At 39.2% G+C, this 13,584-nt stretch overlaps 1 protein-coding gene across 1 annotated transcript; it reads left to right on the forward strand.

Moving 5' to 3' along the window:
- Positions 1-196: 196 nt before the first annotated feature.
- Positions 197-13,584, forward strand: pafah1b2 (platelet-activating factor acetylhydrolase 1b, catalytic subunit 2). The gene is made up of 6 exons (XM_057820068.1): positions 197-496; positions 902-989; positions 6,413-6,502; positions 6,612-6,728; positions 10,403-10,525; positions 12,300-13,584. The coding sequence occupies exons 2-6, from the start codon at positions 903-905 to the stop codon at positions 12,576-12,578; spliced, it is 696 nt and encodes a 231-aa protein (XP_057676051.1). The 5' UTR covers positions 197-496; position 902; the 3' UTR covers positions 12,579-13,584.

Below are 13,584 nucleotides of genomic sequence, written 5' to 3' on the forward strand. Positions count from 1 at the left end.
TATTCATCTGCTTTTTTATTTTATTTCCATCTCACAACTAACCAAGAATCGGTTGTCTTTCCTCATATGTATTCACCAGTTTAAATAAACAATTTTTCATTGCCTGAATTACTAGGTGAAAGGTTTTCAAAGGCATTAGAAAATTACGCAAAGACATGAAAGCACCTAGTCACCAATAATTCATTTCCTTACGCATTTCATAACACGACCACAAGGATTACAACTATTATAAAATATATTTTTGCTTTATTTTTTATTTTAATGGTTTTAACTTCCTGGACACAATGATGATGTTAGTTTGCGTTGCAGCCAACCAAACACTCTTCCCCAAAGAGGATCTCTGGTGGTTGCCTTCATGACACGCCTTTTGTTGTCCTCGCCTAGCTTGGAGCCTTTTTGATGCTACCCTAGCGAGCATCCCTTCGTCAACTGCAAGACAGCTGTCAAGTACAAAAGTCAGCCTCGGGTCGAGAATTAACGCTCCTCTCTTTGCCAGGTAGACCGTTTTCTACCAGGCATCATCATAACATGACATTATTCCGCGTTTTATGTCAAACGCGAGGACGTTTCGCGTCTGTCAGATGCAGCTGCTGTAGTATCCAGCGTTTAGCTAGCTAACAAGCTAACGACAAATAACCTCACTCGCTGTAAAAGAGGGCCTCTTTAATGCCGAATATGTTTTTGGAGGTTTTAAGCAGTCGCTTTGAAAGCGAAAGCAGTCTTGTTGTCTATTAGGCCACGCTGCTAGTACAATGTTAATCTGCTGCTTTTGCGGCTAATGTCTCTGCTAGTTGGTGCTGATGCTTTGGTCCTCATACAAATGACGTACATTCAGTGCAGCTTTTACGTCGCGTGTCTGATTTCATTCAAGAGTTGATAAGAGACACTCTCTGTTCTTCAGGATGAGTGGCGATGGTGATGGTTTCAACCCTGCTGCAGTGGCTCAGCCAGTAGAAGATGTGCAAGGAGATGGGCGGTGGATGTCACAGGTTGGTGGTGGTAACCTCCGTGAAGTTCGCTCCACATCAGACGCACATTTATAGAAAAAATGTCATTCGTTTGTGCTGCAATCATTTTTGAGATAATAGCAATTCCTTTATAGGTCGATCTGAGGTCTACCTGCCTTCCATTTTGATTAAAAATGGCTAAAAATGGTGTCAATCGTTTGTGCTGTAAAAATGCCAATTGTTTGTGCTACATTTGTGAAGTAAAATGTTTTGTTTGTACTGCTAACGTTTTTGAGATATTGACAGATTAATTTAAAAATATGACGTCACTCAGCCCCCCGTTTATTGTAAAATGGACCCGAAATGGTGGAATTCGTTTCTGCTGCCATCGTTTTATGGATATTGAGATACAGTAGTACCTCTACATACGAAGTTAATTCGTTCCAGGACCTTGTTTGAAAGTCGAATTGGTCGTATGTCGGGCAGGATTTTCGCATAAGAATACATTATAATTCATTTAATTCGTTCCACAGCCTGAAAACCTACACTAAATCCTCAATAAATGCTGCTGGTACTATTGCAAAGCGAATTAATGATGAATGAAAATCATGATACTAATATAATAACAATATTAATATAACAAATTGGGTTCTAATGTGGCGGATGTGTTTTGCGTTGTGTACCTGAACGCACCGCGTGGCTGACTTGACAGCGTGAGAGAGGACTTTTTACTTTCACTTTTCATGTTCAGCTGTGGCGGACAGTCTGCATGTTGTGTTGCACAAGTTCTTTAAATGATTAAAAACCTGACAAAGCTGGCAATTTTGCGAAGATGTTACCACAATAATATAATTTTCGGACTATAAGCCGTTACTTTTTTCCTTCATTTTGAATCCTGCGGTTTATTGTCCAGTGCAGCTTATTTGTTGATTTATTTTTAATAGGTAACACTTTTTTGACAGCGGTGTCATAAGACTGTCATAAGACCGTCATGGGCATTAATGAATGCATATGACAGATATCATTTTGTGTCATATGGCAAATTATTCTACTAACTCCATTTATGGCCAGCTCGGATCTTTTACATCCATTCAAATGTGAGATCATTTGCTGGATAACACTACATGACATCTCTTATATGCATTCATTAATGCTCATGACAGTGTCATGTCATAATTATGATTGAGTCATGACAGTCTTATGGCATCACTGTCAAATAAAGTGTTACCAAATACCATAATTAGCAATTAATGAAACAGTAACTGAAGAAATAATTGGCACAGAACATGAATTTTGATTGTTATTTACTTTATCTGTAGCACTGCAATGCATGCTAGGAGGCATGTTGGACATTAACAAGTGTTGACAGCAGGTGGTAGCAGAGGTTGACTGTCTCCCCCAAGGGAGCAGTGATGGCCAAATGAAGCTCCTTGAAACAATGAAGCTTTGCAGCCAATTGGTTCAAAGCTTAATGGTGGTTCATTTAGTCTTATGACAGTCGTATGATGCCGTTGTCAAATAAAGTGTTACCGATTAGTATCTTTTGGTGTAAATATCCCAGAATACAGTGAGGACAGCTGCAGTCGGGTGCGCCCTATAGTGCGAAAATTACGGTAATGATTTACACTTTATAAAGACTAGCGAACGGAGGTCGGAGGAGGACCGTCGAGACCGTAGACATTCTACAGCCGTATTATCGAGCCAGTTCCCAGACGCGCACACCACGCTCATATTTTTCTTTCATTTCAGTGGTAGGCCTCACCGTTTTCCTTTTTTCGCCACCTGCACTAACAATGTTGGAACCCATGTTGATTTCTCCCTCAAAAAATACGCCGTGCGTCCGTCTTGCGGGAAAACGAAGGAACAGCGGCGCTGTCATAAATCATCGTATTTCAAGCATGTCGTTGGATGGAGAAACAAATGGCGAGTCAAATTTTACGTCTGATGTCAAAAAGATTGTGTGTCGAAGCGATCGTATGTCGAGGTACCACTGTATTCATTTTGAGTGATGACGTCAATCGTAGCACCTCTGTTGTGGTTGACGAAGCGTACCAACTCTCTCAATAACAGCGGGTGTCCCAACAACTAGTGTAAACGTAGCACAAACAAATGGCATCCAATTCCGATCCATTCAGCAGGAAATGGGGGGCTGCGAGTTGTTTGCGCACTCGAAATGATTATCTCTAGCCCTTCATTTACTGCAAAATGGACCCGATGGGTTGCTATTTATTTATTTGTGCTATGTCTGCGCTAGTTGTCGGGATTATATCTCAATATGTATCAAACGATGCAACACAAACAAAAATCTTTACAGCAGAAACAGCATTAACGAATGGCACGATTTTGGGTCCATAATGCAATAAATGAGGGACTATGTGACGTCATCACTCGAATTTATTTCTCAATATCTCAAAAAGGATAGCACAAACAAAAATTTTTACAGCACACATATAGCACAAACAAATAACACCTTTTTTTCGCCATTTTTATTCAAAATGGGGGCTGGTTGACCTCAAATTGACCGATAAAAGAATTATCTATTTCTCAAAAACGATAGCAGAACAAACAGATGACATAATTTTCTATAAATTTGCGTCTGATGGGCCAATTTCACGGACGTGTGATGGTAGCATTGGCTTCCCATGTTAATTTTCAAAGTGAGATAATCAGCCAAACCTGGCGAAATGAACCAATAATCATCACTTTATCTTTGCAATTTGTCAAGAAATCAGTTTCTGTATAAATTGCGTTATTTACTGTTCAGTTACTTACTTTTACTGCTATCCTCAATGACAGCCAAAGAGTTATTTGGTCAGAAAATGATTTTTGCACCACAAATAAGTGATCTTTGATCATTTAGGCAAGGCACAAAATAATCTTTTTTTTTTTTCCCCCCATGTGTTGATACAATGTTGTGTGTGTCTAAGTTGGATCCGTAGCATTCCTTTATCCAACTTGTTTAGTTGCACCACATGCTAGGTCTCTGCAAGGTTAATCCACTGATTCTAATAAGACTGAGACGGTCTGCTAGAGTTCAAGCAGTCCATTAGATGGGACAACAGACGTTTCACATCAGTAGATTAGGATTCTCTCATTTGGATTCACTCCTAATTATATGATTAATATCTGCTTTTATTGAGGACTACCAAAATCTGAGAAAATTAAAATTTTTATATTTAGATTAAAAACTCCCCAAAAATCAGAATTATATATTTAAAAATAAATAAATAGATAAAAATGTATATCAGATCAGAACAAATACAGGTTTAAAAAGAAATTGAATGTTTACTAGATGAATCGAAGAAAAACAATGTTTACAATCACAAGCCTCTAAAAGGGGATTTGGACGAGAAGTGGGAATCTTGGGCACCCGACGATTCAATCATGATTACGATTCAGAGGCTACGATTCGATTATAAATCGATTATTAATAATTTCCCTTCTGTCTACTTTCGACATGTGAAAGTTTTAAAACTCGTTCATCATTTAAAGATAGATTCAAGTCAAAATTTTGCCGATTTAGGAGTATTTTAGATAAAGTTAATTAGGTTCGCTCGGAAGGTTCGCTACAACAGCCTTTCAGAGAAGTCTACTGCTTTAAGATGGCGGCTGTTTACCAACGCCGGCGAGTCTGTCATTTCGCATCTGGTTTTCTATACATGTGTTGCTAACGCCGCCAAGTCTGTTATTTCGCATCTAGTTCTATGTACATGTGATATCTACCGTAGCATTACGTGGGCGTAGTTTGTAGCAGCTGTTGGCGGCAGTCGGGCATTTATTGTTTTTTTTATTTAGCGGCATGAGTTGAGGATGATGTTTACTCTCGGTCCGTTCCTCATTGCGTTCCTAAGACCGCTGACTGTGTTTTAGTTCCACTTTACTTGGCATATTTCAATAATCGGAATTTGGACGTTTGTGAATCGTTCTAGAATCTTCCACGGCTGAATCGCGAATAATCTAAGACTCGGAAATTTCGCACACCTCTACTTTGGACATTTTTGGGTCAACAGTGTCAAAACAATTTATTAACGACCAAAGTAGTTGTCAGTTCAGGTGATAACACGTGAAAAACACGTTTTACCACCGCTAGACACACTAAACACACTGGAGTTAACTCTCGTAGCTAGTGGGAAACGCTCATGACAGTGTTTACTAGAGGCATGCGAAATTTCAGATTCTTAGATTATTTGCGTTTCGGCCGTGGAAGATTCGAGAACGATTCACAAACATCCAAATTCCGATTATTGAAATATGCCAAGTAAAGCGGATTTAAAACACAGTCAGCGCGGTCTTCGGGACGCAATGAGGAACAGATCGAGAGTAAACATAGCTCAACTCATGCCGCTAGATAAAAAAATCAATCATATCTGACTGCGGCCAACAACTGCTACAACCTACGCCCACAAAATGCTACGGTAGATATCATATGTATAAAGAAATATAAGCGAAATGACAGATTCGGCAACCAGCCACCATCTTAAAGCAGTTGACTTTTCTGGAAGGCTGTTGTAGAGAACCTTCCGAGTGAACCTAATTAACTTTTTATCTAAAATACTCCTAAAACGGCAAAATCTTGACTTGGATCTATCTTTAAATGATGAAGCAGTTTTAAAACTTTCACATGTCGAAAGTAGAAAGAATGGAAATTATGGAATAATGTGAGCAATTTTAACAACTTTAACAGTTGATTCACAACATTAAATAAATGTAGTTTAAAGGTGCTAATACAGAATGGGGACTTGAGTCTTTTATTTACTGTTTTGAACTGTTAACTGGATACTGAAATAGAAGTTTGTTTAATTAAGCCTGAGAGGATTTTTGTACAATTTTTGTAACTCTGTACGTAACATTGAAAGCAGCTAATAGCTGTGGGAGGGGGTCAATAATTGATTTATAATCGAATCGAAGCCTCTGAATCGTAATCGAATCATTAGGTGCTCGAAGATTCCCACCTCGAGTGTTTACAGACCTTTGATTTGGTATAAATGTGAAATAATATTGGAGGTATTGCCTCCTCGGCAGCCACCCACCACAAACATGGCACTCCTCCTCTAAGCCGCGGCCGTCTGTAACTTTTCTGTAGCCGAAGTATTCCCATACCAGCGATTTCGTTTCCTTCGATGGGGGGAAAAGTTCGGGAGTTTCACCTCCTCCAGCCATCGTGTAGCACAGCTGACTTACACTGAGCAACAATCGGTGGGGGGAGGGTTGAGCCTTGCAGCTGCAAGCAAGGGATTTCTGTCTGCATTTTTGGGACATAAAAATTAGCTAATTCCATAGGGACGGCATGACTGAGATTTTTTGAGGTTTTGAAACTGTGATGGTTTCATACCACGGTATACCTTGAAACCGATAATCGGCACATGTCTAATGGCAGCTCCACAGTGCAATAAATACACTTAGACTCTTACTGTTTATCTGAATCGAATTCCTTTTCTGACCAGGTTGTGTTTATAATTTTTCAGCACACCCGATTTGTGCAGGAGTGCAAGGATGGAGAACCAGATGTGCTTTTTGTAGGAGACTCTATGGTACAGCTAATGCAGCAGTATGAGGTAAGAGTATTACATAGCATTTTTGCTCTTTTACATAACGAATAGATAACTGAAGCACAAACCGTCAAATGGAAATAAAAAAAAAATAACTCAAGGTTTGCTTGTACAGGTCTGGAGGGAGTTGTTCTCACCACTTCATGCCCTCAACTTTGGCATCGGAGGCGACACCACCTGCAACGTGTTATGGCGGCTGCAGAATGGAGAGCTGGAGAATATCCGTCCCAAGGTTGGTCTGACTCACACACCTAGAAACATTTTGCGTTTCTGTCCTTGTTACCATGCACGGTTTGTCCCTGAAGCGCACTTGGCCCCTCCTGACCTCACCATCTTGTGCCGCGGTCATAAATGGAGTAGTGGCACCTTATACGTATTCGTGATGTTGAATGCCCTAAGGGCTGTCTGTACACCTTCAAAAGCCAAATATATGCCCCCAAAGAATTACCTGTAAAAGTTGTTTGTGATTTGAACATTTAAAATGATCTAGTGGTTCACTTTATTTTAGTATTGTATTGCAGTCAATGGCTCGGTGTACTTGCATGTCATGGGTTTCCCACAGAAAACTTGCAAAGCCTGTTGGTAAAAAAAGCCCACCGGTGGGCCACCATGTTTTTGGAAGAATAAATATATAACTAAATAAATATGCAAATTGGGCTCGAGCGTATGACGTGGCACTCGCCAGGTTTCCGCCGCCATCGCCATTTTGGAAGGGGGAAACATAAACAGTGAGGCATTTCAACACAGGTCGTTCTTTAAAAATGGTTGGAAATTATTGTGCGGTAAAGAATTGCAACAACCGATCGAATAGAAAGGAGAATGTACAGCTCGACGGAACACCATTGAGTTTCTTCCGGATCCCTACGTGATGAAAAAGCGAGGGAAAGGTCATATCTGGACTTAACAAACGTCGAAGAACGGCATGGGTGGCTTCGATCAAAAGGAAGGGCATAACGTTTGATTCTCCAGTTACACACAGAGTTTGCTCTATGCACTTCCACTCCGGTAAGTTAATTTCGTTTGTTTACGCAAATTTCGGTAACTTTGTGCCCTAAGTCGGCCTGTTGTTAGCTATAGCTACAGCTAAACAACTAGCATGCATACATGTGCATTGTCTTCATAAGACATAATTCCTGCCGTAGCTAAATGAAAAAGCTGTAATATTTTGACATGAGAGAGTGGCAAAGAATTTGTACACAGGCTACATTTTCTGCAACAAAAAATTTGTACATCCATGGTCACAGACTAATGTAAACACACATTGCCTACCTTTGCTAGAAAGATGGTGTTACCGTTTACTATGGTCATAATGTGCAGATCCTGCACCCATCCGCAGCAAAACTGTTCGTAGCTTTGTAGCGATTTGTAGTTTTGGAATTGCTGATGAGTGTAGTAACTTACACCAAACACTAAATACAGCATGATGTCCATTTCGCGTCGTGGTGGAAGCTTGTCGACATCTTTATTCCATTTGTGTTCGGCTTGCTCGTATGGGTCAACATTGTTCACATCCTTAAAGTTGCTCACATATCTGTCCTTCGCCGTGGTAACAAGTTTGTCTCTGTATTGAACTGGCAAGTTTTCCTTACTTTTTTCCATCTTTGACACTCGTAGTTGAATTTTATTTGCCGTTAAGTTTAAATGTCCCGTGATGCAGACGTGCTTCCGAAATGGCTGCATTGTCGCAAATCTCGCATGATCCCGTGCTGCTGTGACGTAAACGCTCGAGCCTAATAGACAGGAATTTTGAAATCATGACTATTAAGCTTTGTCTTAAGCCATTTATTAACAATACTTCAAAATACAACTTAAACATAACTAGTATTAAAAATATGGGACAATCTTGAAATACAGTTTTTACAAACAAACAATATTACAATGCAATTCGGTGCGCAATGGCATAGCTTGGACAGCTTTTGTTCACATATTGACCGTAAGATGTTGCCATTCAGCCGTGACACCAGAATATCTACTGTAATTTCCCGAATATAAAGCGCACCCGTGTATAGCGCGCGCCCCAAATTTACTTGTAAAATCTAGTGAAAATTAGTGTACCCGTTTATAACGCGCACCCTAATTTTAGCACAAATGAATAGAAGAATACAAGAAAACAGAGCTCGTGTGCAGATACAGAAATGTCATTTTACTGACTGGTGAAACACAGCACAAGCATAGCACATTGGTAGTTCAAAACATTACCGTAAACTGACAATATGTACGTAATAATATGATTTGACAACTTCTCCAACTTACCACAATCCAGGAGAAAACAAAACAGATGTGGCTTTTCTTTTAAAGGCTGCTGTATAACTTGCTCGTTTCATCATGATGAATAAATTTTTCTTCCATGGATAGATACGGTAAAATAAAAGTGAGGCTAGAAGTCAGAAAACCGAAAGCGCGCATCGCTGTAGACTAACAAGAGTTGTTATTTAGGTTTGAGTTTCCCAAGGGACAGATATAGTTGACGGACACAGAAAGTCTGTGTTATGTTACATTTGTTAAGGTCCGAGTTGTGGAGCTGCAATAAACGTTGACTGAAATGAGTTCAAGAAACTTAATTATGTGCTTTATGAAGAGTGAGACAGACATTGCTACCGTATTTTGTTGCAGCCTAAATGTCAATAAAGCAATGCGGATTAGCTCCGTTGTTTGATACTCCGCCTCCGACTCCTTCCCTAGCTCGCCACGACCGAAACAAAATGGTGACGTCACGTACCGTAATGGTCGGCAACGGATCGCCGCGTTTCTTCAACACAACATGGCCATGTCAAAAAAAAAATCGGTCTTTATATATGTATATATTATATTTTTGTCTCCATCGCTGTACCCGTTTATAATGCGCACCATGATTTTACAAGTTGATTTGGGGGGGGGGGGGGAATGCGCATTATATTCGGGAAATTACGGCATTCTTTTTATACTTTATTTTAAACGTGGTGGACCGCCAGGCTTATAAAGCGCTGAGGGGAAACCCTGATTTTTGTATACGTATACTTATAAAGTTAAGTACAGTGGTAACCACTACTTACGAAATTAATTGGCTATGGAAGTAGCTACTGAAAATTGCGCAAGTAGTAGAGCCCGGGATAAAATATCATCTGGCGATATATCGCGATCCTTTATGTTACGTTCAGAGTATCGAGAAGTTTTTATGAGTATAGGTATTTTAGATCATGGGTGTCCAAACCTGTCCGCAAGGGCCGCTGTGGGTCCTGGTTTTTGTTCCTACCAATCGAGCACAGACAGTTTAACCAATGAAGTTTGTGCTAAAACAAGCAGCACCTGATTGCAATCAACTGATTACACTTGTGAGACACCAATTGGTGAAAATATGTCATCTTGTTTTGTAAGAATGAAATCCATCACCCACTGCGGCCCTATGTGGAATAGTATTGACACCACTGCTTTAGATACTTGTAATGTGCTACGCCAATGCTAACAAACTAGAGATGTCCTAGTCGGACCACACTCCGTCCTGCTGCTTTTCTTGGTCGGCAGTGCGCTCGAGATTGCTTGTTAAAGTTAGAGATGAGTGACCGCTGTTGAGGCTTTGATGTTGCTATACTTGAAAGACGTCGCATCGTTGAGCTTGTTTAAACACTTGCGGTAGGGTGAGTGGCAATTCATTTTGTGTATAAGTGAGCAGATTTGAATGGACTGACTCAATGAAGCATTTAATAAAGACTAGTATTTTTCTATGTTATTCTTGTTTTAAAATAATTCGGTGGGAGAGTAACATTTTTTAAATTCTTTTTTGAACAATTTTTTTTCGGTATTGGATCGGGACTCTGTATAAAATGTGTTTTAAATAGTTCTGTTTTGCACAGGAACAGTTGCTGCAAAAGTTAATGCACTTTTCTCTGGGCGGAAACAATCCTCACATGTGTCTTTGGTTTTGTCCAGATTGTGGTGGTGTGGGTAGGAACTAACAATCACGAACACACGGCAGAGCAGGTTGCCGGGGGAATTCTTTCCATCGCAAAGCTGCTGACTTCCCGGCTACCAAAAGCAAAAGTAGTTGTGCTGGTAAGTTCACTTCTATTAAAACATGTAAGGAGTAGTTCTTAAAAGCTGTTTTCTCTTACATTTACTCAGTCAAAACTCGAAATATCCCCCAGAAAGTATAAATAATGATCTCGGTTCAATTTAATTCATTGGCTGCCATTGACGTCGATATTTCAGACATTTTAAAACTGGTTGTTGAATGTATAGATACTATGGCTACAACTATCACTTATTTAAGTAATCGATTAGTTAGTTCAAATAATCAAGTCATCGGATTACAAACATTTAATGCACTGCAGGATAAATTTTAGATGTAAAACACAGTAACAAGTGTTTATGCTTGGAATAACATTTATTTTGGCTTGCTAAGATTGCACTTTCAAAAATGCATTTAATGCAAATACAAAATAAAATTCCTGAATGTTTCTTCAAACGATGCAGGATTGCACTTCCGTTTCACAAGAGCAATAAATGCATTTAAAACTAAATTAAAATGCTTGTGCTTAGCCTCAAACGGTATCAAACAAATTGTTCAAACACATATTCCCACAAAAACAACTAAATATACCTATGAACTAAATTACGAATATATAAAAAAATATTAGCTCAAACAAAAACGTATCTTATGTTGGTCTTAACAGGGAGCTGCTGGATTTAGCCATGTTAAATGAGCTATTTCATAACTTTTTTTTTACAAAGCTCTTAACAAATAAATATACGAAATAATATACTAAATAAACTAAAGAATGAATGCATAAGCAAACATATTAGCTCAAAAAGAAAACTTATGTGGGACTTAACAGGGAGCAGCTAGATTTAACCATCTTAACTGAGTTATTTCATAGTTTGTTGTTTTTTGTTTTTTTTTATACTAAATATACTTCTAAACTAAATAATGAATGCATAAACAAACATATTAGCTGAAAAAGAAAACTTATGTTGGTCTTAAGGGAGGGCAGCTGGATTTAGCCATGTTAAATGAGTTATTTCTTTCTTTTTTTTTTCTTTTTTTTTTTTACAAAGCTCTTAATAGATAAATATACTAAATAATATACTAAATAAACTAAATTAATGCATAAGCAAACATATGAGCTCAAAAAGAAAACTTATGTTGGACTTAACAGGGAGCAGCTGGATTTAGCCATGTTGAATGAGTTATTTCATAGTTTGTTGTTTTTTTCCCTATATACTAAATATACTTCTAAACTAAATAATGAATGCCTAAACAAACATATTAGCTCAAAAAGAAAACTTATGTTGGTCTTAACACGGAGCAGCTGGATTTAGCCATGTTAAAAGTTATTTCAGAGTTGTTTTTTTTCACAAAGCTCTTAACAAATAAATATACTAAATAATATACTAAATATACTTCTAACCTAAATAATGCATAAACAAATATATTAGCTTGAAAATAAAACTTATGTTGGTCTTAACGGAGCAGCTGGACTCAGCCATGTTAGATGAGTTATGTCATTTTCACTGTTGCAACTAGAGGGCAGTATATCCACGCAAATCAATAAAACAAAATACGACATTTTCAAAACAAACCATTGCAACGTCACTCTAATTAAATGAATCCTCGAAGTAGCAAAGTTTGAGTCAAAGCTTAATCGATTATTCGCTGCAACACTAACAGATACCATGAAAACTAACATAAGAATGAATGATTACTAGGACTTCTCGACATAACACTGAACGACAGTTTTTTTCAAAATCGGCATTAGAACGGCCGAGGAAACTGAAGTCGACTCTTACATATCCGATGTTGCATTTGTACTGATTTAAAACCCAACAGGGTTTATTACCGAGGGGGGAGCGTCCGAACCCGCTGCGGGAGAAGAACGCGGCGGTCAATGACTTTCTACGCTCCTGGCTGCCCCGCCTGGCTCAGACGCAATTCCTGGACGTGAGCGCCGAGTTGGTCCACTCCGACGGCACCATCGCGCCTCAGGACATGTTCGACTTCCTCCACCTGACGTCGACGGGTTACCGCGCTGTAGCGAAGCCCCTCAGCGACCTGCTGCTCCAGATACTGGAAGAGACGCCGGAAGAGCGGAGGGCGTCGCTGGTTTGAGGAACGGCACCCTGACAAGGGCGCGGCTCGGAGTGGCAAGAGGGAGAGAGACATCACTACTCTTCAAGTGACTTTTACTGCCTTCTGCAAGCGCACTGTCAGATCAAATGAAGTATGGTAATTCGTCTAGATTTCCGAGCACCGTTGCATACTGATATGAACAGCCTCGTTTCTTCCTCGCTATAGTAAAATGTCGGCTTGTACATTGTTTAAAATCTACGCTCAAGGAAAAAAACACAAAAGTCCTTCCATCACTTTATTTTAAAGGTTCATAAGCAGTATCACAAAATAATTTGCCAAACAGCGTAGCATTAAAGCACAAATGAATTTAGATGATCACCTAAATGTGAAAGAGATGAATCCAGTTCAACTCTCACAGTGTGCAAGTTTACACTCTATTGAAGAAATCGTGACTCGTCGAATTGATCATGCAAAGTGATATATATGCTAACATGGACAAACAATGACACTCTCCCTCTGTTTCACCATCTTTGATGGAAACTCAGTATTTTCTTTCTTATGCACCTTTCTGTGACTTTTTTTTTTTGTTCTTTGTAATTATATCCAACTGTTTTTGACCTCTCACACAACCTTTCTTCTTTTGGCTTCTCGACTTCATTACTTCTAGGAATATACAGTTGCAGAAGCTCCTGAATATTATCACGCTACCGAGCAAAAAAAATAAAGATGGTCGACAAGCTTACGCTACAAGCTTCTTTACAGCTCTGATACTGAGGTTCAAATTATCCCAAGTTACTACTGTCTCAAGCTCTGCTCAATGCGTGTCGTGTATGATTGTGTTGCGTGCGCCTCCGACATCTATGGTATGGAAGTTGGAGTGTTAAAAACTGACCCTGACTGTATATAAGAGACAGTAAAAAATGTCCGGATTGTGGGCGCGTGTCGGTGTGATGCATCATGTACACTTGTTTGGCTTGTTGTCTCGTTACTTGACTTAAAAGTAAAGCATTCCAATAAAGAAAAAAACATGGATGTCATTCGTTTG

The sequence above is a fragment of the Corythoichthys intestinalis genome, chromosome 18 (genome assembly GCF_030265065.1).
Source record: "Corythoichthys intestinalis isolate RoL2023-P3 chromosome 18, ASM3026506v1, whole genome shotgun sequence".
In the NCBI taxonomy this organism is placed as follows: Eukaryota; Metazoa; Chordata; class Actinopteri; order Syngnathiformes; family Syngnathidae; genus Corythoichthys; species Corythoichthys intestinalis.

Excerpts from the sequence above, each read along its gene's own strand:
- pafah1b2 (XM_057820068.1), top strand. The coding sequence starts at position 903 with ATGAGTGGCGATGGTGATGGTTTCAACCCTGCTGCAGTGGCTCAGCCA. Across the intron at positions 6,503-6,611 it reads AGCTAATGCAGCAGTATGAG|GTCTGGAGGGAGTTGTTCTC; the intron begins GTAAGAGTATTA and ends TTGCTTGTACAG. Across the intron at positions 10,526-12,299 it reads AAGCAAAAGTAGTTGTGCTG|GGTTTATTACCGAGGGGGGA; the intron begins GTAAGTTCACTT and ends AAAACCCAACAG.